Source organism: Lathamus discolor, chromosome 2 (genome assembly GCF_037157495.1).
Source record: "Lathamus discolor isolate bLatDis1 chromosome 2, bLatDis1.hap1, whole genome shotgun sequence".
Taxonomy (NCBI): Eukaryota; Metazoa; Chordata; class Aves; order Psittaciformes; family Psittacidae; genus Lathamus; species Lathamus discolor.
Genome location: NC_088885.1, coordinates 84,118,599 through 84,143,178, shown reverse-complemented (window position 1 = coordinate 84,143,178; position 24,580 = coordinate 84,118,599). Strand labels below are relative to the sequence as shown.

The window sequence follows — 24,580 nt, the reverse complement described above, 5'->3', positions numbered from 1 at the left end:
TAAACAGGAGGAAAGAGAAGAAAAGAGAAAATAGTGCAGCCTCTGCTGGGATTAATTTAATTTTTAATTGCTTCTTCTGCAGTTTTTATTTTATGATTAACGGTGATGGATTGTCCTAGTTGTTTTGTAAGATACCTGGCTGTTATATGTTAGCTGTTTCATTAACAATGAAGAGTGAGTTCAAGGAAAGAGGGTTTGGAATGAGAGGAATGACCCCTATAGAGACTGGTGATGCTTGACCTACATTAAAAGATGATTAAATAATAAGCAGCCAAAGAAATAACGCACCCTCCTTGAATGCATGTGTTCCCTTGCCAGTGTTAGGTAAGCGTCGCTGTCTACCGTCAGGCACAGTGAAGGTTTCACCCAGATACCAGTGCCTGACTGGTGCAAGAGGTCCCACATGGAGCTTCTTTTAATGTTCAGTGCTTAACATTAGAGATTTTTAAAGCTATCCTTTGATGAAATGAGAATTACATAAGTATCTTAGAGTTAAGTACTCTATCACTCTTCCTCCCAGCTTTCAAACAGTAATGGAGTACCAGAAGTGGTCTGCGGATTACTTTTTCCTCAAAACCCTACGTGTGCTCCAGGAATTAGGATACGTATGATGAGAGAAATGGTTTGGTCTCTTAAAACTTTGAAACTTGAGCATTATTTGAATGCAAGACAAATTTAATTTACAAACACCACATGTGTCTGACTGTACTAAGTTTAAAAGCTATGAAAACTCCTAGAAAAACAGATTTTTTCCTCTTTCCTAGCATAAGAAGGGTATAAAATTCATGCCCCCTAGCTGTCAAAAATAAGTTGACATAACTTCTGCTGTGCATACAGTTATGATGGCAGTTTCTTGTCTGTCAAGACAGCTTAAGCTTCAGTGGTAGCTTAAATGGTCTGCAGAACAGATTCTGTTGCAGTATCCTCAATTTCCCCTGAAAGGCTTGACTTCAGCAGCTATGCTGACATAGCCGTGTGCTTAAAGTTCAGTGTTAGTCCTAAGAGACCCCCACTTAAATTGTAAATCCCTTACATGTTTGCTGCTGTAGTAGCTTACCAAATAGATTTAGTGTTTGTCTGGGTGTAAAAGCTAGTGCTTTGGGGACAGAGGTGTGAATTTTCTGTGCTCTAATACTGCTTTGCTTCCTTGATGATCTCTTTCTAGCAAAAGACAACTATGGAGTGTTTCAGTGAATAGTTCACCATTAATTTTTTGGGTATATGTGCACATGCATGCAAAGTAAATTCCATTTTCTCTGAAGATTTTAAAAAGGTGAAGTGATACTTCATGATACCATGAGTATCTGACAGGGAATTGATGAGTAAGAGCTGAGGGTCTGGACTTGAAAGTTGTATCATGTTTTACTTCTTTGCATAGAGAACACCTTAACCGGCTTTCATGCATCTGAAATGGAGGTGCAGGGTGAAGTAAGCTTTTCCTTAGCTGCTGTGTCAAAAAAAAGGAGGAAGAGTGAACTTGGAAGCAGCAGTATTGCCAACAGTTAATTGGTTCTGAAAGCTGTAAATATATAACTACGCCTGCCTGTCTGTGAATGGCTTAAAGAGTTCCATATGCCTAAAAGCACAAGTATGGTCAGACTTGAATATTTATTTTGATTCTGATAAAATCTTCATTTTGATCAGTTCAGAGAGAAATACATTGAACATTTTCCCCTTAAAAAATGAATAAATTTTTTTCAGTGGCTGTCCCACAGGTGTCAGCCACTGAATAATTACCAATCAGTAATTACCAACATGTGGTACTTATCGATAGAACCCAAAATCAAGAAAAAGCTTTTTCTCTGTTGCAGTACATGAGCAATGTGGACTCATGGTGTAAAGCTTGTGGTGAGGTGGAGCTTCCCTCAGAACTGCAAGATTTAGAGGATGCTATCCATCATCATCAAGGGATATATGAGCATATTACTTTGGCTTACTCTGAGGTAAGTGTCCTGTTTGTTTCCTTGTCTTGTTGAAAATCGTGTAATGTTAAGTTTGGATCATGAAGGGACATCACTTGTTGCATAGTGCATTAGTTGGAAATTCTAGTGCCAGGCTTCTTTTTTAATTCAGTATTCTGGACTTTGGTACTGTTCTTCAAAAGTTAAGAGATAAGGCTTCCCCTTAATCTTCTGAAAGAAATTTAAAAGGCTAGATGGAACCATGTGTGGTACAAACAACTCATACAGTGTACTAAGTATGCTTTAGTTCACATTTGTATACTACTACCTTTCAATAGCAGAATTACACCATCCTTAAAACACTTGAAGGGAAGCTAGCTAGTTATTCTTTGGGAAAGTATTGTGTTGGCATGAATTTCTTTAAGTGTGTTTCAGAAATCCTGCTCTTAAATTGCCTTGCAAAAAAGGCCTAACCATCAAAGGATGTCACTTGACAGGCTGTAAGGTAATATACTTAGTTCTGCCAACCTTAAAGACACTTAGATGATCCAAGCACTTATGTAGTCAGCATTCATAAGATTAGCATATCCTATGCTGCTGCTATAATCTTGGGTTCTGCATGCAATGAAGTAATATTTCTCAGTATTTCTAATAGTTGTATTTACAACTTAAGATAAAATGCATATTCTAAAGGTGGCCTAGAAAGCAATGACTGAAGTTTCCATTGCTTTTCAGATTTGGAGTTCTCTCAAGTGCTTTAACTACAATGAGCAATCAATTACATATTGACTTCACTATTAGCTAAGAGGCATTTTGTGTATTTCCTATTGAGTTTTTCTTGTTTTCTTTTGCCAATGTTGTTCTCAGCATTTATATATTAGCATTTATATATTACTATCTCACGAACCAGCTCTATTATGGCAAGTGAATCATAAGTCTGGTCACATTTTATTTAGCAGTAAAGGAAGGTAAGATTAGTGCTGATGATCAGTCCTATTGTTAGTGTATCAAACCTGGGTTTTTTATTTTTTAATACCTGCCATCTTAACGCCTGCATAAACTTGATTACTGAGTCAGATGTTCAGAGTTCACGAGTTGCTGTTCTTTTGTGTGAAATACATATACGCCAATTCCTGATATCTTGCTCTGTCAACGGATCTAATAGCGTACTAAAGCACATCTCTGGTGATAAATCTTCTGATCTTACTACACATACTTGTTTTAACTCATTCTTGAGAGCATGTTTAGTACCACGGTTTCTCTTCTTCATTATAAGCTCTCTTCATTCAGAGGATCCCTTTGTAGAACAAGGAACAGAGACGTAGCATGTTTTTAGTAGATTTATGTGAAGAGAGGCAATCTGGGGTGCACGCTGCATGAAAATGCAGCAAGGGATAAGAAGGCTAGGGCTCTTCAGAATAATGATTCTAAAGCAATGAAGTTAAAATAATGGGATTTTTTTGTTTGTTTTTTTTTTGTTTGGTTTTTTTTTTTTTTTTTTTTTTTTAATCAGGGATGTCACTGGATTGGAGCCTGCTGTTAACTGTAAATAAGTAACGTGGATTACCATGTTAAATATTATTTGCCTCCTGGTGATGTATAATGAATATTAATTAGATGGGTAGGTTATAGGATTGCTCTGGCAAGCCTTGAAAATTTGTTTAGCATTTCAAAGCTGTAGCTTTTGACCTTGGGAGAAATTTTAACTAAATTTTCAGTGATACTAGTAAAAAAAAAAAAGGGGGGGGGGGGACAAAAATAAAAACCTACCCCAAACCACAACCAACCAAACCCCCCGACATAAAATTAGATGCCTTTCTTCTGATTTCAGATAATTACTTTTTTCTATCTGGTGAAGCAATACCTTTGTCTTTAGCAGCCAGAATCGATACAGAAATAATAGTTGTATATGTATGTACAAGTCATGCTCCTTCTCTGGATGGAAGGTTTTGTTTTGCCTTATTTAAACGCATGTTCCTTTTTGGAGATTGATGGGAGTTCTCTTTCTGTGTAACGATATTGCAGAACTATTGCTTATCATTATTATTTGTATGACTTCATTTCTATTACAGCATGGAACTCCTTTAATTTTGTGATGAATGAACAGCGGAGGGAGAGAGAGAGAGGCACACTGGAAATTACAACGCTTTGTCATTCCTTTTAGATTACAGTGTCTTGACAACGCGACTTAGTTGCAAAGTAGAAGACAGTAATTTTTAGAGTAAATGCTTTTAAGACTAGACAGTCTGATTTTACTGAGGATAATTACTATATATTACTAGAAAAGTAACTTACTAGCTTACAAGCTTAGATAACTTGTATGCTTGGAAATCTAAGAGCTGTGCCTTAAATAAAGTTTATATATATAAATGAAATTATGTATCTTGCTAAAATCCTAAGGTAGTCACGCCCTGGGAAGGAAAAGAACTTTACTGTGTTAATTCCAAAGAAAAAATGTGCTTGGTCATGTTTGTACAGCTAAGAAACTAATCACATCAAGGGGCTGTCACAGTTAATTATTTTCCCCTCTGAATTTTGTGAACTCTGGATAGATGATTGAAGTCCTTTATCTTGAAATATTTCAAAGACTTGTACTAGATAATTGTCTTGAACTCAGAAAAGAAAAATCATCATCATTATAACTACTAGGGACTATACTCTCTATACTCCTTTTTTTTTTTGCCTGACTTGACCTTATATGAGCTACTTTTCCAAGCATCTTCATTCTCTGTGTTGATACTTATAACTGAAATGAAAAAGCTTGAATTGGAATTGAGAAATAAACTCACTTGTAAACTAATTATTAGAAAATAATTTTTATTCAGATCTGTTTGACTGATGAACAGCAAATTTAAAATGTGCCTAGATTTAGTGAAAGATGTTGAAAATAGCCACTGGGGGAAGGTCTTGACTAACTTTCTGTTTCTGGTATGGTGTTGATTTGATGGATTCAAACTATTGTTTATACTCCATGCATGTTGTTTTGGATGAGTCTTTCCTGCCTGTTAAATGAGCTATTAGGAAAGGTCTTTACAGATAGCTGAATGATACTGAATTGTAACAGTTCTCTGAGCTTCATGTTAAATGTGACAGAATAAAACACCAATTGGAAGTGCTTTCAGCAGCCTTAGCAAGTGCTAAATGTTGATAGTGACCAGATAAGATAGGATTATTGCTTTTTTTTATCTGAGTGTTTTTGCTGTAGTTTTAATCAGAGAAGACACCGATTAGAAATGACTCATGTTTCTTGTCAGCATCAGAAAGTTAAATACATTTGGAATAGAGTATCTTTCTGTGCTGCATGAAAACATTTTAAGTTATTTAATCAGGGTTAAGCTTGCCAGAACAACAGTTTGGTTTACCAGTAGCAGCAATAATTAAGAAGTTTTAATTATCAGATCAAATCACATCCTAATGTTATATCTGTTGGTCTAAGTGTATTCATCAAATTCATATTAACCTGTAGAAAATGACCTCTGTGTTCACCTTTACTGCAAATGAAAAGAGATGTGTTCCTGGAAGGGTAACTGGGGAAATGCTTAATTTTAGGTGCTTTGTTGACTACAGAAAGAGCTGAATAATGTTTATTTTAAGTTATACTTGATCTGTTTAAAGAAAACCGAACAGAATACTTTAAAGGAAAACTGCTCTTAAGGTAACTGAAAAGTAGAAATGTAGGCTGTTATGTAGACTGCTACTTCTTAAAATTATCATCTTACATAGAGGGAGAAATATGTTGTGTATTTTTTTGGTTGGTTTTGGGGTTGGTTTTTTTTCCTGTAACAGCTGCATGTAATCATGCCTGAAATAAGAAATTCTTTAATGGTGCTTCCTGAGTTCTTAAAAACCTCTAAATTGTAGAGAGGGGGTGGGAAATTAAGTCTAAGACAAACTTTTTGGCAAGACAAGTAATTCTTCATCCTTTCTGGTGGTCAGGTGAGCCAAGATGGAAAGTCACTGCTTGACAAACTTCAGAGACCTTTGACTCCTGGGAGTTCTGATTCCCTCACCGCTTCTGCCAACTACTCAAAAGCAGTTCATCATGTTCTGGATGTCATCCATGAAGTACTGCACCACCAGCGCCAACTGGAAAATATCTGGCAGCATCGAAAGGTCCGCTTGCACCAGCGGCTTCAGCTCTGTGTTTTTCAACAGGATGTTCAACAGGTAGGTTTTATTCCATGTTGTCTAAATGCCTTTGTACTCTGTCAGCCTGAGATTTGAAGCTGATTGCACTGACAGGTGGGTTTTGATTGCTAAACCATGTGTTCTTTCATCCAACAATTTAATAGTTGCATGGGATTAACTGACTGATTCCAAACTGTGTGTTATCAGAGGATATTGGCTGTTAAAAGCAGAAATTGTAAGATAGCTCTACTTAAGGTTTGGTTTTTTTTTTTCTTTTAAATAAATTTGTTTAAGTATGTAAGATGGAAGAGATTTTCATTATAGGTGGCTGTTCTGAGCTTCTGCTGGAAGCTGACATTTACAGTGCAGGTAAAATTCTGGACTTGGCGTCAGAAAGATTTGTAGGAGTAAAATGCAAAAAGTGTTATTCTGTAACAAATTTTTAGTCTCAAATCCCTAATGATACTTAACTGACTTAATCGAGTTTCCTTAAAATCTGAGAGTAGTATATACTAAAGAGGTGTAAAAATGACAAATAAGATTACTTTCTGACAGTGTAAAATTGTTAAAACTTTATTACTTAATTTTTGATGTAAAAAGAGATATAATGAAAGACAGCTGGTTACCCAATTTCTCAAAGGTGTGAAAAATGATAGTTAAAAAAAAAAAGAAAGCAGAGTCAGTGTTATGAATGATCAGAAGGGGCATAGAGAACCAAACTGGAAACACTATTATACCATTGTATAAATCCCAGAGGCTGTTCATAAAGATAGCTACATAAATAGTAGCTAGTCAGGAGGGTCAAGTGTTGGTACTTGCATGAGTAGTCATTGAAGGGTACTTTTCAAAACTGATGAGGCACAGTCCACAAATTACCTCTTAAACTTAAAAGGTTTCATAAGGAATCTTCAGAAACTGAAATTAACGCAGTGGTTTGCTTCTTGCAGGGAAAAATGTAGGTCCTGTCAGTGGTAGCCCAGTGCCAACAGGTGCAGAGTGGATCTTGGAACTTTCTCCTTTAGTCTGAATTCAATTCAAATGGGACCTACTTACGCAACCAAGGCCAAGTAATCTCTTGAGATTATTTGCCAGGTACATAATTGAAGTTCTAGGCCTGTAAACCAGGCTGTCAGCAGTGTATTTCCCAGGGGAGGATGTTCATTAAAAGCTTCAGAGTCTTACAGTGCTGTTGCTACTCTTTGACTTTGTTATCTTGGAAGTCATAAAATGTCTGTAGGTAATACTCATTTTCTGCTTCTCAGAGGGGAGGAGTTAGCTGTGAGACTGCCTTGTTCTTTGAAGTTGGGAAATAACCCCTTATGAGGCTAAAATAATTGTAGAGTCACTACCAGGTTCTTCAGCAAGAAGCTGCATGTTCCTTCTCTGTATGAGACCTGCTAGCCCTTGGAACAGGTGCATTTAGCAACAAATACTCACAGGTTTGAAAACAGCAAAGTAGACACCTTTACCTACATTTATAACTTTTAGTACCAAGAATGTGTTATCCAAATCATGCATGTAGATTGCAGGTGTACCAGAAGTTTTCAGTATGAACGAATTGACTCAAGAAGGTTAATCAATCTGGGCTCATTATTTAGAACATACCTTTACGTACTGGTTGGAGAAACTTACTTCTTCCTGTTTATGCCTGTGATTTCTTCGTATACTTTGCAAGGCAGACCTTACATTAAATAGCAAGATCCCCTTTTGACAACTTGAAGCTATGGTCTTTGGTTCTAATGCATCTCTTTATCAGCCACTTTACATTTCCAGCTAGATCTTATGTATAGCAATGTAGCCCCTGCTTGCATGTTCCGAAGCCCTCCCCTTAATATCCAGTAGTTACCACTCCCGGAGACAGGGCTGTCCTTTGGTTTATCCTGTAATGGCAGTTAACATCCATGCTGGAGGCTTCTGGAATGTTGCATGTGAAAGTATAGCTTTTTTGTTATGTTACTTAAGTTTCAGATACTGGTGTATTTTGGGCAGTGCCTTATGAAACACAATGTGAATTGTGGTTAATGTTCCCTTTCGTAGTACAACTTTTCATGCTTATATTTCAGTGCAGATTGTGCTGTGAGACAGTGACAAGTTAACCAGACAAATTAATCTAATAGCAGGGAGCAGGTTACTTCGAGATAACGGCAAGCACATAATGGTATTTTCCTGGAATAGCCTTGCTTTGGAAGATTGTAGCTCACTCGGCTTTGAAAATCCATCAGGGAAAAAAGTGATCTTGAATAATAAGGACTCTATTCAAACAAAACAAACTCAAAACCTTAACAGATCATCTGATTTACCTGAGAAATGTTAACTTTTTCAATTGAAAACTTATGGGTACCATTCAGTGCATAAAATTACTTGGGCTTGAGATACTGGTTAAGTGTATATTCAAGAGAGTTCTGGAATGGTTTATGTAGAACTCCAAAGCAACATTCTAAAATACTTTTCTTTTAATTTACACATTATGTCAGGCTTCTTTAGCCTTTATTCAAACCTTAAAAAATCAGTTAAGATTACCTAGCATGATTTAGAAACTAGCATGAAAATGTGGGGTTGTTTTTATTATTGTCTGTAAAGTTAAATGTGGGTTTGGTTTCCTTTCGGGATTTTTTTGTTTGTTTGTTTTCCTTCAAAATAAAATTGTGTCTGTCTTCCACTGTTTATCGTTAAACTGCGCATAGTGGCAAGCAACCAAGTACACTAAGTTAATCTGTCCTTCAGCATGAGTCTGTGATTTCCTCCTTCCACACTCTACTGGCACAGTTTTCTGTTGGGTTAATGAAATAAATCAGTTCATGGAAGGCTAAAATGAGTGACAGCTGAGTTGGAGGAGGGAATTCACTGTGTTGAGCTGGTACTTCATTTTGCATTACTTCCACTTTAGAAAACTGTTCAGATTTTTAATTCTGTCTTTTATGTTCTGTACTGGGAAAGTGTTTCTTCTCTATTCTGGATAAATGTTCTGCTTCGCCTTCCTTGATCTGTCTCCCTGAAAGACTCAATCAGAGTTTTTGTTGTAACAGTCACTTGTTTCAGCCTTCACTAATGAAGGGTGGGCCAAGAATGCTTACTACTTGCTCAGCTTCAATAAAATACTGATTTCACTGGGTGATTCCCTTGTGGTTTTTGAAGGCGGTTCCAGTGTAAAATAGTTCTTTTTGGGAGAGAGTGTTTCCGCAGTTTAACTACCCGAAGATTAGAAATGCAGAGATTTCCTTCTTCCCCTTTTGAATGTTATGCCAGCACCAAGTAAGTGGTGGGAATCAGGAAAGTGAGTGTGAAGTAGACAAAGGGGTGGGTAGTAAGGACTGGATAATAATGCATGAAAGACTGGTGAAAATGAGAACCTTGAATCTGCAAGAAATCAGGTTATTTATTTCTGCCAGCAGCATATACAAACCACATAATTTACAGCCATGAACAATGAATTTTTCAAAATGAAACTGTTTTTCCCACAGTAGTTTCTTCCATCATATATTCAGTATTGGTGCTAGAAAAATAAGCATTTTTGTAGATTCTGTATTGGGCATAAGTATGGTTCTGCTGAGACTGCAGTTAGAGCTTAATTGCATCATTAAAGCAACTTGTTACAGTGGAGGATAATAATATTCACCCTTTCATGTAAAAGTATTGAGCCTCTTAAACTCCTACGTATTACCGAATCACTGGAGTGAACTCCATGTGCTTTCTGTATTAGTAGAAGAGTCCTTAGTGACTTTGCATGATGGTTTCTGTAACTCTTACCTCTCCCAGGAAGAAAATGCATCAAATAAGGTTGCTAAATGTCTAATACCAATGCCAGCTGATGGCATTGTCCTTTAGATAAAATGGTAAGAAAAAGTTCTCACTTTTGCAGGAGCATACCTTAACTTTGACTCTCTCTTTGCGTGCTATGAAATTCCCAACTAGAAAGTGCTTTCTTGGTTTTGTTAAGAATCAAGGTAAGAAGCTATGACCACTAATAAGACTTTTATTCATACAGATTTCACTTAGGGGCAGCAATGTTTCTCTAGTTGACTGGTTTATGTCATGATCTGTGTACTGGATTTCTATGACAATTTCTTCTCTTGAGAAGTTACTTAGCATTATTTAGAGCAAAAATCTTTCTCCCTGGACTGCTTTCTGCTTTTCATCCTATGCTTTCTGGGACAGATTTTGTTGTTGGTTTCATTTGTTAGCTTATAACTGTTAGTAGTCTCCAGAGTCCAGGCTAAATCTGTCATCCAAACATGTCTCTTTTTACCTATTCTATAATGAGAAAAGCAGAATAGTGTCCTGAAACTAATCAAAAGCACTGGTAATATAAACTTTACAGATAAGTGAGGCCATGTTTGGCTTCTCACTCTACTTTCTCTGATCAATACTTTCCCTTGAAAGAAGCAAACAAAAACTTACATTGACCTAAACCACAATGATATTCTTTTGGCAGAAGTTACTAGGAAAAACAAATGTTGCATAACTTGGAATATGGAGATTTAGTGAAGTGTTGGTGATGTGAGATGGCTGTACTATGTGGTGTTATGGGATTGTTTGTTGTTTTGAAGATGTCCAGTAGGAGAGAATTTGCAAACCGAAAAAGGATCTAAGGGTAAAGATAAATGAGAAAATCACACCACATTTTTCTACTAAAGAAAGCATGGATGTTTTGTATGGAATAGTGTGTAAGATTACATGCGTATTGAGTGTAGCCACTAGTGATGTTTCAGGAATGGTTCTCAAGTCTGGAAGGAAAAAAACTTCACCTAATTTCAGAAATCAGAGTAAAGGAGACTAGTAGCTAAGGAGAGATATTTTCAGGTTTCTGACAGGTATATTCAAACCAAAACAAAGTGAACAGGTTTTAACATTTATCTCCATCATTCTATTTTGTTTAAGTGAAGTATTCCAGCACTACATAAGTACTGTATGAAACTCATTAGCTGACTTAAGAGTTTGTTGATGACACCAAGCTGTGTGGTCCGGTTGGTATGCTGGAGGGAAGGGATGCCATCCAGAGGGACCTTGACACGCTTGTGAGGTGGGCTGATGCCAACCTTATGAAGTTCAACCATGACAAGTGCAAGGTCCTACACCTGGGTCGGAGCAATCCCAGGCACAGCTACAGATTGGGCAAAGAAGAGATTCAGAGCGGCCCTGCAGAGAAAGACTTGGGGGTGCTGGTCGATGAGAAAATGAACATGAGCCGGCTTCAGTGTGCACTCGCAGCCCAGAAAGCCAACCGTATCCTGGGCTGCATCAAAAGGAGTGTGACCAGCAGGTCGAAGGAGGTGATCCTGCCCCTCTACTCTGCTCTTGTGAGACCTCACCTGGAGTATTGTGTGCAGTTCTGGTGTCCTCAACAAAAAAAGGACATGGAACTGCTGGAACAAGTCCAGAGGAGGGCCACGAGGATGATCAGGGGACTGGAGCTCCTCCCATAAGAAGACAGGCTGAGGAAGTTGGGGCTGTTGAGCCTGGAGAAGAGAAGGCTGCGTGGAGACCTCATAGCTGCCTTCCAGTATCTGAAGGGGGCCTATAGGGATGCTGGGGAGGGACTCTTAGTCAGGGCCTGTAGTGACAGGACAAGGGGTAATGGGTTAAAACTTAAACAGGGGAAGTTTAGATTGATATAAGGAGGAAATTCTTTCTTCTTAGGGTGGTGAGACGCTGGAATGGGTTGCCCAAGGAGGCTGTGAGTGCTCCATCCCTGGCGGTGTTCAAGGTCAGGTTGGATGAAGCCTTGTGTGGGATGGTTTAGTGTGAGGTGTCCCTGTCCATGGCAGGGGGGTTGGAAGCAGATGATCTTGAGGTCCTTTCCAACCCTAACTATTCTATGATTTTATTCTATGATTCTGTAATTGCTTGTATACAGTTGTCTTTAAGTCTGAACAGCATTCTTGAAGCTCTGAGTATCTTCTAAAAGAATTAAATACCATATGCATGCTAGCTAATGAATGAATTGAGATATGGCTAATATGTATTAGTTTAGGGAGAGACCAGATGCTTTTGTTCATTCACTCATTAGAAACTTGGTATGTGTGCAGTAATCCTTGATGTTAACTGGCAGGAACTAATTACGTATACAGTTTTTACTATTTAGAAAGCTGTCAGCTAAGTCATTATGGTAGAAGCTTTAATGTCTTTAAAATGTCTTTCATTCCTCACTTTTTCAGCTACAAAATTTACAGTACACAATGTGTCTATTGATGCTTTGAGGAGATGCTTCTTCAGAATTTGGACAAAATCCTTCATATGCTCTGAATGCAGACATTGCCGTTCATCTCATAATGATTTAAACTCAGTTGTGTTAATTCTACTACTGAATCTTTCTTCTTGACTTAATATGTAGTAGGAGAAGCAACTTTTCAACTAAAAACCTCACTGTTATTCACTAGCGTTGCTGGGGAATGTGCAGACTCCATTTGTGTTACATTACAGAAACATGTCAGCTGGAGACATAAACGGATTATAGAGACCCTCACAAGGGATCTAGCCACTTGGATCAGATTACTGTCAAATTGATGAATGTGTAGAAATAAGGTTGTCCTTGGTAGGCTTCAATATAAACGTATAATGCTAGATCATACAATTTAGCTAGTTTGAGCTAGTTATTGTCTTGAGAAAAGTTAATGATATATATTTAATGTCCTTCAATGGCAATGCTGTATTGTAACCAGCATTACAGTCCATTGTATGCAGTCCCTTTACAGTTTCTTAGTTTCTTCAATAGTTGTCTTTTTGTTGCAACATTCAGTGCATCCACTCAGAATTTTCGTGTGTCTCTTTCTGCACCACAGGTGTTGGATTGGATTGAAAACCATGGAGAGGCTTTTCTTAGCAAACATACTGGAGTGGGAAAGTCCCTGCATCGAGCTAGAGCTTTGCAGAAACGCCATGAAGACTTTGAAGAAGTGGCACAGGTAAAACCAGCCACATGAAGGGCTGTACACTTGTCATTCAAATAAATGAAACATTCTTGCTCTGGCACTGAAGGGCTGGGCAGAGGGAGCTCCGGTACAAAAAATTCAGTTCCAAGAATGGACTATTTTGTTTCTGTTGCAAGCTTTTATTTACTCTCTCCTTTGTGCTCTAGCTTCAATGAGAAAAAGGCAAACTTCCACAGAGTGGGAGCCTTAAACCCAACAGAGCTGCTGCTGCTATTATTTACTGCTGTTGTCTTGAAAAGCATGCTTTCAAATGTTTGAGTCACAGAAGAATGAAAGCTCTCCTTTTAAAGTAACTTATTTCCAAGGGATTGTAGGTTTTAAGCTTTTGTGTGGCCGATAAGAGAGGATGGAGATGAAATGATGGGCCCTCATTTCTGACTTTAGGATTGGGGAGCTCTCAAATCCCCACAACAGTCTGATGGGGGGAAAGGAGAAACCACTTTAGGAAGACTCTTGTTTTAGCCTTAAGCAGGCCTGATAATAGAACTTCAGAACTTACTTTTCTGTGAAAAAGAGTTAAGCTGAAATAAGTGGAGGTACTAAGGAGTTTGGGGAGCATAACAAGAGGAAGTTAGTTTGGGTGGCAGACTTGAAAAGGGGATGTGAACAAAACCCATGAGAAGCTGAAGGTTAGAATCCTCCCCATTAGTAATGTACATTGTCTGTCCAGCCTTAATGATTGGTAAGAGTAAACATCTCTAAGATTCTCTAAGGAAAACCTCATTTGGGTGGGTTGATAGCGTGGTCCTTCAGTCAAAACAGAAGATGCGGTATGAGAAAATTCTGAAGTGACATGCAGGATTCCGCAGTGACACCTACTAGGGCGAATGAATCAAAAGTGTGTTTACAGATTGACTTTAATGGGTGAGTATGCTTTTAATTGTATTTTTATTATAAATGTGGCCTTAGAGCACTCCGGTGGCTGAAGACTTCAGATACCTTCAGAAAACTTCCTCAATATTGATTTCCTATAATTTCCAAAAGAATAAGCATCTTTAGTTATGTATATATACATGCTGGATTTTTCCATATGTATGCCTAATAGTTTATTTTTAGTAAAATCTGTAATATTTTTCATGTGGAAATGCTTATTTTTCTGGGTCAGACAAGCAAGAATCTGTTTCTGTAAGACACTTAACAAAACCTGAATGATCTGATACTTAATACTGTGTTATTTGCACAAAGAAAAAAAGAGAGTTTGAGTAATCAAGGGGAATGAAGTGTGTAGAACTGTTAGTGGAATGTAAACTGTTTAAACAGCATCTTGTTAATTTGTATTATATTTTAACGTAGAAAGCTGTAAAGCAAATACTTAGCAGAAACTTCCTAAAACTGAATGCTACTAGAGTACAAAATTGTCTCTTTGTGGATGGGTGGAATTTCTATTTTTGGAGATACTGAAAACGTAAGACTTGTTGAAGAGCTTAAATGTGCTACAGGGGACTATCTTCCACTGACAGAAGGGTGGACAAGATGATCTAATAAGTATTTTTTTTTTTCATCTGTAACTCTTGAATGTGTAGTGACTGCCAAGAGAGGCACACCCTCAGAGTTGTTCCTCTTACTTGATCTACAGCTGAATGTAAGCAGGTCTCAAAAGGCATTCCTGTTGGTGGTGTTGTAAGGAAAATTATGCTCAAGTATAAGACAGCAATCTGCGGTCCTTACTAAAGCATTAATAACTTTTGGCTTATTTATTCTCTATCTAAATTTCTGGTTGGTCTAAGTCTTATGTTTTGGTTTGGGGTTGTTGTTAGTGTTTGTTGTGTTTTGTTGCCTTCTTTTTTAAATAGGACCCTAGGCATAATCACACAGAATCACACAGAATCCCAAGGGTTGGAAGGGACCTAAAAAGATCATCTAGTCCAACCCCCCTGCAAGAGCAGGGTAACCTACAGTACATCACACAGGAACTTGTCCAGGCGGGCCTTGAATATCTCCAGTGTAGGAGACTCCACAACCCCCCTGGGCAACCTGTTCCAGTGCTCTGTCACTCTTACAGTAAAGAAGTTCTTCCTGATGTTAACGTGGAACTTCCTATGTTCCAGTTTACACCCATTGCCCCTTGTCCTATCACTGGATATCACTGAAAAAAGCCTAGCTCCATCATCCTGACACCTACCCTTCACATATTTGTAAACATTGATGAGGTCACCCCTCAGTCTCCTCTTTTGCAAGCTAAAGAGACCCAGCTCCCTCAGCCTCTCCTCATAAGGGAGATGTTCCACTCCCTTAATCATCTTTGTGGCTCTGCGCTGGACTCCTTCAAGCAATTCCCTGTCCTTCTTGAACAGAGGGGCCCAGAACTGGACACAATATTCCAGATGCGGCCTCACCAAGGCTGAGTAGAGGGGGAGGAGAACCTCTCTTGACCTACTAACCACTCCCTGTCTAATGCACCCTAAGATGCCATTTGCCTTCTTGGCCACAAGAGCACATTGCTGGCTCATGGTCATCCTCCTATCCACCAGGACCCCCAGGTCCCTTTCCCCTTCACTACTTTCCAGCAGGTCAACCCCCAACCTGTACTGGTACATGGGGTTGTTCTTCCCCAGATGCAAGACTCTACACTTGCCCTTGTTAAATTTCATCAAGTTTCTCCCCGCCCAACTCTCCAGCCTGTCCAGGTCTCGCTGAATGACAGCACAGTCCTCTGGTGTGTCAGCCACTCCTCCCAGTTTTGTGTCATCAGCAAACTTGCTGAGGGTGCACTCAGTTCCCTCATCCAGGTCATTGATGAAAATATTAAACAGCACCGGTCCCAGCACCGACCCCTGAGGAACTCCACTAGTCACAGACCTCCAGCTAGATTCTGCGCCATTGACCACAACTCTCTGCCTTCTTCCTTTCAACCAGTTCTCGATCCACCTCACTACTTGATCGTCAAGCCCACACTTCCTTAGCTTATCTATGAGGATGCTGTGGGAGACAGTATCAAATGCCTTACTGAAATCAAGAAAAACTACATCTACCGCTCTACCATCATCCCTCCACCTAGTCACTTCCTCATAGAAGGCTATAAGGTTGGTCATACATGACTTCCCCCTCATAAAACCATGTTGGCTGTTCTTAATGACCCCCTCATCCTTGATATGCCTAGTGATGGAGTCAAGAATAAGTTGTTCCATCATCTTTCCAGGGATGGAGGTAAGGCTGACCGGTCTATAATTACCCGGGTCCTCCTTCTTGCCCTTCTTATAGATTGGTGTGACCTTTGCCATCCGCCAATCCTCAGGCACCTCGCCCATTTCCCACGACTTACCAAAGATGATGGAAAGTGGCCTAGCAATGACCTCCGCCAGCTCCCTCAGCACCCGTGGGTGCATTCCATCCGGACCCATCGATTTACAGATGTCCAGTTTGCATAGCTGATCCCTAACCCAATCCTCATCTACCAAAGCAAACTCCTCCTTTGTCCTGACTCCTTCTGGGGCTATAGAAATCCGGGGCCCTCGGGGAGAGTCTGCAGGAGTAAAGACAGAGGCAAAGAAGGCATTCAGCACCTCTGCCTTCTTTATATCCTCTGTCTCCAGGGTACCCACTTCGTTCAGCAGTGGGCCTATATTGCCTCTTGTGTTAGTTTTATTTGCTATGTATTTGAAGAAGCCCTTTCTATTGTCTTTAACCCGACTAGCAAGATTGAGTTCCAAGGAGGCCTTAGCTGTCCTAATTGCCTCCCTACATCCTCTAACAACTGTCCTATATTCCTCCCAAGCGGCCAGCCCCTCCTTCCATAATCCATAGATTCTCCTTTTCCACTTGAGTTTGCCCAGCAGCTCCTTGTTTAACCACGCCGGTCTCCTAGATCCCTTACTTGACTTCCTACTCATTGGGACGCTCCGATCCTGAGCTTGGAAGAAGCGGTCCTTGAATGCTAACCCACTATCTTGAGCCCCTTTACCGCCTAGTACACTTTCCCATGAGACTTCCCTTAGCAGTTGACTGAAGAGGCCAAAGTTGGCCCTTCGGAAATCCAGAACTGTGGCTTTGCTAGGTATTCTATTCCTCCCACACAGGATCCTAAACTCCACCATCTCATGGTCACTGCAGCCAAGGCTGCCATTGACCGTCACCACTTCGACCAAACCCTCCTTGTTGGCGAGTACTAAATCTAGCAGCGCTGCTCCCCTAGTTGGTACGTCCACCATTTGCATTAAGAAATTATCATCAATGCACTCGAGGAACCTCCTAGACTGTGAATGACTGGCTGTGTGAGTCTTCCAGCAAATATCGGGGTAATTAAAGTCCCCCACGACGACTAAGGCATGTAGTCGCGAGGCTACTTCCAGTTGCCTGTAGAAAGCCTCATCAACTCCTTCGTCCTGATCAGGAGGTCTGTAATAGACCCCCACAACTGTATCACCCGTGCCAGTCAGCCCCTTGATTCGTACCCACAGACATTCCACTTGCTCCTCATCCGACCCCGGACAGAACTCAATACATTCTAGTTGCTCTCTCACGTAAAGAGCAACTCCACCACCTCGCTTTGCTGACCTATCTTTCCTAAAAAGGACATAGCCATCCATGACCACATTCCAGTCATGTGAACTGTCCCACCATGTCTCTGTAATCGCCACCAGATCATAACCTTTAGCCTGCACACAGACTTCTAACTCCTCCTGTTTATTCCCCATGCTGCGTGCATTGGTGTACAGGCATTTCAGGGAGCCAGTCCTAGTACCCTTTTTCCCCTGCGGGACAGGGTCTAAAGAGCTATCCTTTCCCACAAGTGAAACAAGAGATTGATAGTCCTCCTTAGCCCGCCATCCTTCAATCCCTAGCATGTTCCTCTTGGGCTTGTCCCCAACAGGCCCAGTTAAATCCCCTCCCCCCTTCATAACTAGTTTAAAGCCCTGTCAATAAGCCCTGCTAACTCCTGCCCCAAAACCCTTTTTTTTCTCTGGGACTGGTGTATCCCGCCTGTCACCAGCAAACCAGGTGTCCCATACAGCAGCCCGTGACTGAAAAACCCAAACCCCTCAGCTCAGTCAAAAGCTGAGAGGAAGCAGTGTGAAGTGAACTGTTGGTGGCATGGCAATGTTTTATCAAATGCAAGGAGCCAACAGTAGTGTTGAAATGTTCCTGATCAAAGGCTAACTCCCAATTTTGAGCAGAGCAAAAAATACAATTTCTTTCTTCCCTTCTGCTTCCTTCCTTATTCTTTTTTAATGTCAATGAGGTGCCAATTCCTCAGCAGCATTCAAAGAGATGTTGAAATAAGTTGTGTCTTGAATACAAAAGGTGTTCCAGAGTCAGTGGCCTGTGGGCTTAAAAACTATTCACTTAAAAAATTGTGTGAAATGAGGGCTTTTTTCTCTTAATTTGACACTTCTTATTACCACTACAAGAACACTAGGTAGTACTCAGACAACTAATAATCCTCCTTAGGTTTTGGTAGCTATACGTACTTTGACTTGCACCCACCATTGTGGATTGTGTTTCTCTTTTCATGTGACGCCTGTTCAGTTTGCTTTATACTTACCTAATTTTTTTCCTTTTTTCACCTCTCTCCATGATCATCTTTGTGTCCATGAAACCATTTACTCAAAGTGTCGAGTCCTAATCTTCATGTAATTGATTCACTTCTGTGCATAGATTTTCAGCTTTGAAGCACTGGATGAAGATTAGTAGTATGGTTGTACTTCCCCATGCATTTCTGTATGAAATTCTAAGTCAGCTTTTCCAGTTGCAACTATGAGCAATGTCTGGTTTATGACAGTAGTCTATTCTCAGAAAAACTAAAAGGTGTATGCCAAGAATATAGTGGATCTTTTTCTACAGATAAGTTCTTTTCACCATGTGCAGACAATATCTGAGCAAAAGAGCTCTTAAGTCTTTTTTGTTGCAAGAGATTCACCAAAAAGATTCTTCTAAACCTCATTTCAATACACCTATCATTTCCCTATGGCCACCTGTTCTCACCTCCTTTTAAGGTTATAAAAGAATGATATGTATTTGAACTGGTTCTTAACTTTACCCATGAATGGCTGCAATACATCAAAGTAAAGGTCAGTGCCTTAGAGTATCTTGTGACTGTCAACATATGCATAAAGAAAAGGGACTGTATGCTTAAAAAGTTACCTTTACTTTCCCAGTCATTTGAGCCTGTGTGATGTCTGGAACTGAAGGATGCATCAGAACTGGTGTTTAATTGTTACTGATGGACTTTTCTTCCCTCAGTTAGGCTAGCTACTTTCTGAACCCACTTATGCTCTTGGAATGTATGCCAGATCCTGTGGCAACGAGTTATGCAATTTAATTGCTCCTTAGATTAAAAGTACTTTTGCTTTTTCATTTTAAGTGTGTTGTCTGATGCTTACATATGATAGCATCCACTGTATTTAATGAGTAATCTATCTTAATTTTCTCTGCCTTTAATGATTTGTGTACCTCTGTTAATCTTCCTCCATCCTTGTGTATATCTCTCTTCCCTCTCCATAGTGTAATAAACTCCAGTTTGAATGAAATTCAGTTCATACCCTGACTCAGTTCTGTTGCTGTATTGTCAGTAGTACTAATTTCTGCACTAGTCTGTTAAATTTAGCCTTTGACTTTTACATGATTGTGTCACTTCATATGCTTTGGAAAAATAATAGTGTTAATTTTTTCTGAAGAATATGAAGAGAGGGTTTCTCAACAGGAAGACTAGGAAAGCAATAGGATATGTTGTTGGGGTACATGGTAAACTCGCCACTGTGGAGGGTCTTTTAAGCGTTTTGAAGAAGAACATCTATTAAAGACTCAGGTACAGTTGATCCCACTTTGCAGTGGGAGGGATGGACTAGAGAATGACTTAAAGCTCTTGCCAGGCTGATACTTCTGCTGGATTTGGGGAGGGTGTGCTAATGGAGATACTCTGAAGAAGTGTTAATCTGTTTCAAAACTCTTTATGTTGTATTTGTCACTGTGAAGCCTTCTTTGTCAGTTAGGAAATTGGTATAAACAGCTTCAACAGAGAACTCCAGCTCTTCCTGCCTAATCTTCTGTTTTTAACTGGTGGCTGCCCCTTGGGACCAACATTTTCAAAATCTTCACATTACTACTTTTTTTTCTTTTCCTCCAAGCATTGTTCAGAAGTAAGCAGAGAGTTGGGAAGGGCAGTAGTTAGTATAGTGCGCCTATTTGTTACAGCTTTTATTCCAAAGGGCAGTTATTATCTACCAAAATAAATATTTATATTATATTTCAGTTCCACTTGGAAGAGAAATTTTAGTGATAGGGCATGTGTCTGCTGTTAAGGTTTGAGAATTGCAACTCCTTTTGAAGCAGCATCCAGGTTGTGATCATTTGTAAGTACAGGCAGTTCACCATCCAGTTTACAGAGAGATCTGATGTGCCTGGGCCTGCGTTACACGGAAGATAGTCCTGGAATTCATAAACAATGCTTCACATGTGAGATAAAGTTTTCATTAAAATGGGAAACTTCTGTTTCAGCCATCTGCGGCTGGGTGTGGCTCTCTGGGTTGATGAAGTCGTTGTTGTTTGATGCGTGCCTTAAGGCTCTTCAGCCTTGCCCCTTGAACACGTGTGAGCTGCAACCATGGAAGTCAAAACACCAAAGCACAGATTAGAGTGTGTTCTGGGCCAGCATGGCCTGAGTCAGTGATCTGGAGCGTTGGCTAGTGTACTCACCAAAAAGGGTAGGCTTATCTTAGTCTCTGCAGGCTTTCCCAGGGAAACTGGGAAGGAGATTTCTACCTCTTCATGCAATTAAAAAGCTGAAGCTTACGGAGGGCCTAAGATGGTCATAGTCAAAATCAAAGAACAGCATGGATTTAATCGTTACATAAATAGGTTATAATAAACGAAGGGGAACTCCCCTGCCAAATACATGAAAGCCGCACTGAGTCAGGTAATCTGTACTTGCCTGGTAATTTTCTTGAGACCCTGGAGGAGAGCTTTTATTTCCTGCCCCTTAGTTGAGTTTTAGGGCCAAGCTTGGATTTAACTTTCAGGGATATTATAATGTTAATTGGAGGTGTGATACTATATTTATGGCAAAGAAAAGTACATTTGCGTAAGCTTAATTTGTCTTGGCAAATGGTGTTTCTGCCTGATGTAATTGAGGTTGGAAGGGCAGAAGGGAAAAGAGAAGGGCACAGTTTATGCTGTCAAGATTTCTTTTTTTATAGTCCATGGTTCAAACTTATCACGAGACCTGATGCAGTGACAAGCAAAGCTTCTTTAATGTAGACATGTCTTCAGTCTGTTTGCTGCAGAGGTAAACATCCTTCTATGCTTTCTTGATGAGTCTGTTTTGAGAACCAATCTCATGAAAACCCAAGGTTAGGCTCAAAAAGAGCCCCCAAATTTTAGCAAATGTTTGGAATCAGTCCTGCTTTGATTAAATGATATACAGATATAGATGGAGGCTGCAAGTTCTACACTTTAAGAGTTGTTAAAATATATCTTTCTTCTCAGGACCATAGCTCTTCTAAGTATATCAGGTACCAGACTTCCTCCATTCTGTTTTCTGCTTTGACCCGAGTCTCTAATTAAAGACTGCTGATCTGCATTTGTTAATCCTATGATGTATTGGGACACTGTTCTACTCTAACACTTAGCTGTAGCTGACTTCTAAATTTTCTTCTGTTGCTGCTGTTTCACAAATGATGGATGATCCACTTGATGCATGGATTTTGGATACCTTGCTTCTGTAAGGATGGAGAGAAATTTTATTCTTCTGTGCCTTGTCACTTTCCACCTTCCTGCTCGATGTGCAGATTTGATGTTAAGCATCCCTACCAGCAGCTAGGACTTTCTCACCTCTCTAGTAATACACATTTGAAGTTTTCTGGCCATGACTGTAGTGATTTTTCCAGTATTGAAGTAACTAGACATTTAGGCTGATCTTTATTCTAGTTGTGAATATAAAATACAAATTTCAAGAAAGAATAAATAGGCTCCCAAAGTTCTGGATTGAGGCGATGTTTGAATAGACGTAAATAAGGAGCCAAGGAATGAATTTATGCACAGTTAAATGAGAAAGTATCTAGAAATACAACAAAATCTTTAGCAAGATTATATTCTACTACTTTAAAAATAGACGAAAGAAAAATACATTCCAAGGGCCTTTTTGTCCTTTTGTTTTCATTAGTGGAATAGCTTTAAAATACACTGCCTGAATTTCCTTTCACTTAAGCCTGTGAAATATACTTATTTCTCTACAGAACACATATACCAACGCAGATAAGCTTCTAGAAGCCGCTGAACAGCTCGCTCAGACGGGGGAGTGTGACCCGGAGGAAATTTATCAAGCCGCTCATCAGCTCGAAGACAGGATACAGGATTTTGTTAGGCGTGTGGAACAGCGCAAGATCCTGCTGGACATGTCTGTGTCCTTTCACACTCATGTTAAAGAGGTAAAGCTGCTGCCAAATTGTAGTCATGACATTAAGCCGCTAATTGTCCAATGTTACTTTCACTGTTAGAACCTTGCCATAGGACGTCATGAAACCACTATTGTACAATAAGCTTTGGTTTTTAAATCACTGTGGATTGAGGGCTGGAGTAGGGTGATTGTTTTGTTTGTTTTTTTTTTTTAATGTTTGGTTGTTTGTTTTTTGGTGTTTTTTTTTGTTTTTCTTTGGGTGTTTTTTTTTGGGGGGGTTTTTTTTTTTTTTTTTACTTTCAAACAAAAGAAGCTTCTACCTCCGTCTTGTGCAAGTACATGTGCTTGTTCAGTCACAAGGAAGGGGGGAGGGTCAGATCAGGGGACTGACGCAGCCAGAAGGCAGGACTGTGGGGGGACATACTGTGGACTTGTGGGTTTGGTTTTTCAGTCCAGCCGGCTCTCCAGTGCAGTTAACTGAGTTGCCAGACACAGGGTGAAACGGACACAGTTCAGGAGACTGAAACACATGGCAGAAGCACAAGGCTACTTAAGGCAGTCCTGCTGCCCAGAGAGACTGTTTAATTTCTCCGGTTTACGCATTGCATTTTGATTCTGTATATTGACAGTTCTTCACAAACTAAAGGTATCTTACCTGATAATGACAGTGGTTTGCCTCATGTTTGCAATTTTTAGTCTTCTTCAGAGGTTGAAGTAGTACACTAGGAAAAGAAAAATCGAACAGGCTGCTCAAAGAAGTTGTGGATGCCCCAGTGTTCAAGGCCAAGTTGGATAGGGCGTAGAGTGACGTGGTCTAGTGGAAGGTGTCCTTGCCCATGGTAGGGGTTTTGGAACTAGCTGATCTTGAGGTCCTTTCTAACAAACCATTCTATGCTTCCATGAAACACACTCAATTTTCAGCCAAATCAGTTTTCTGCTCCAGTTCAGAACACAGATCATAAGTTTCTAAGCTCATGGGAGGGGCTGAAATAGGCTAGAGCAAGAATAATGACTTCAGTAGGGGGGTTTAGGTTAAGATAGTGGCAAATTTCAACAACTGTAAATTACTTACTTTCTGTTTAGAGCTCATGTTAAATCTTTCTGCTCAAACTAGGTGAAAATATTAAAGGCTTCTGGATCACAGCATGTCAGATGTCTTCCTTCCCTTCACCCTACACTGAGAAATGGTTTGTTCAGTGGGGAAGTATAGTATTCAAAGTAGCTTCTTCAGCAAAACCTTGTGGAGGGTAAGGATGGGAGTTTTTTGTATATGAAACATCTGCTTTGCACTTGAAACAAATGGAGAAGGGAGTTAGTCTTTGAAGGAGGTCAGAATTGAATTGCTTTTTAGCTCCAGACATGAGTACATAGCTCCCCCATCAGTTTTCTGTTAGATACTTCCTTGTTGATATCCTTCCAGGGCTCTCTTGTTTAAGCAAAACATAAATGCTGTATTGTAAGCTGTTCTTGGGGGACAACTTTTTTGTTGCACTTTTCTCAAGCACATAGTGATGTTCCATTACCTTGCTACCCTGTTCCATTACGTGTTTTGAAGCATGGGAGCAGTCCTCTGCTGAAACATGTTCATTGTTTCTGTAAATTTCTTTATTACCTGTTTTAATTTGCATTAAGTAGAGCAACTGGAATGGTATTTAAATGGATACAGTTGGTTGTAGTGATAAAAGACAGAGACTATAAAAGGATTTGCAAGGAAAGAGCTTTAAAAAAATCCAAAAAAACTGAAAGGCAGACTGATGTGCGAGTCACTGTTGAGTAATTCTGGGATGCTGATCCAGATGTGTTGGAATGTTGCCACTGCTCCCCTAGATAATAATTTATTGGAAAAAAAAAAAAAGGGTATTCCGTATCTTGATTTATTTCTTTGGGAAAATGGGTATCACTGTGAGCCTCTAAGTACACACAGCTGTTAGTTACTATGGCAGCCTCTTAGCAGCCTGGACTTTTGGGGTAAAGGTACTGTAGGTGGTGTACACATGTTGATTTTTGTTTGTCATGTGGCTGGCCTTTATACCTAATAAAGCAAGGAAAATTAAAAAGAGTAGTTATTTATGTGAGCAAGTCTATTATATATTTGCTTTCTATTTAAAAATATAGATGAGAGTGTGGCTCATATTTAGTAGACAAGTCCTTTGGTTAAGGTGCAATGAAGTAGCAAGCTCAAAGCTGTTTTGTGCTTTCTGTATTCTTATCTGTTTTCAAGAGCATGTTTGCTATCAAACATGCATGTGGAGTGCTGAGAAGGCATCACAAAGCAGATGGAAGATAAAAAT

At 39.6% G+C, this 24,580-nt stretch overlaps 1 protein-coding gene across 3 annotated transcripts in view; it reads left to right on the top strand.

Moving 5' to 3' along the window:
- Positions 1-24,580, top strand: part of TRIO (trio Rho guanine nucleotide exchange factor) — a 246,887-nt gene that overhangs the window by 96,626 nt on the left and 125,681 nt on the right. For all 3 annotated transcript variants that reach the window (XM_065667601.1, XM_065667600.1, XM_065667602.1), the window contains exons 8-11: positions 1,812-1,943; positions 5,838-6,068; positions 12,809-12,931; positions 22,129-22,320. In XM_065667601.1, coding sequence (XP_065523673.1) covers positions 1,812-1,943; positions 5,838-6,068; positions 12,809-12,931; positions 22,129-22,320 — 678 coding nt within the window. The remainder of the gene's footprint in view (positions 1-1,811; positions 1,944-5,837; positions 6,069-12,808; positions 12,932-22,128; positions 22,321-24,580) is intronic.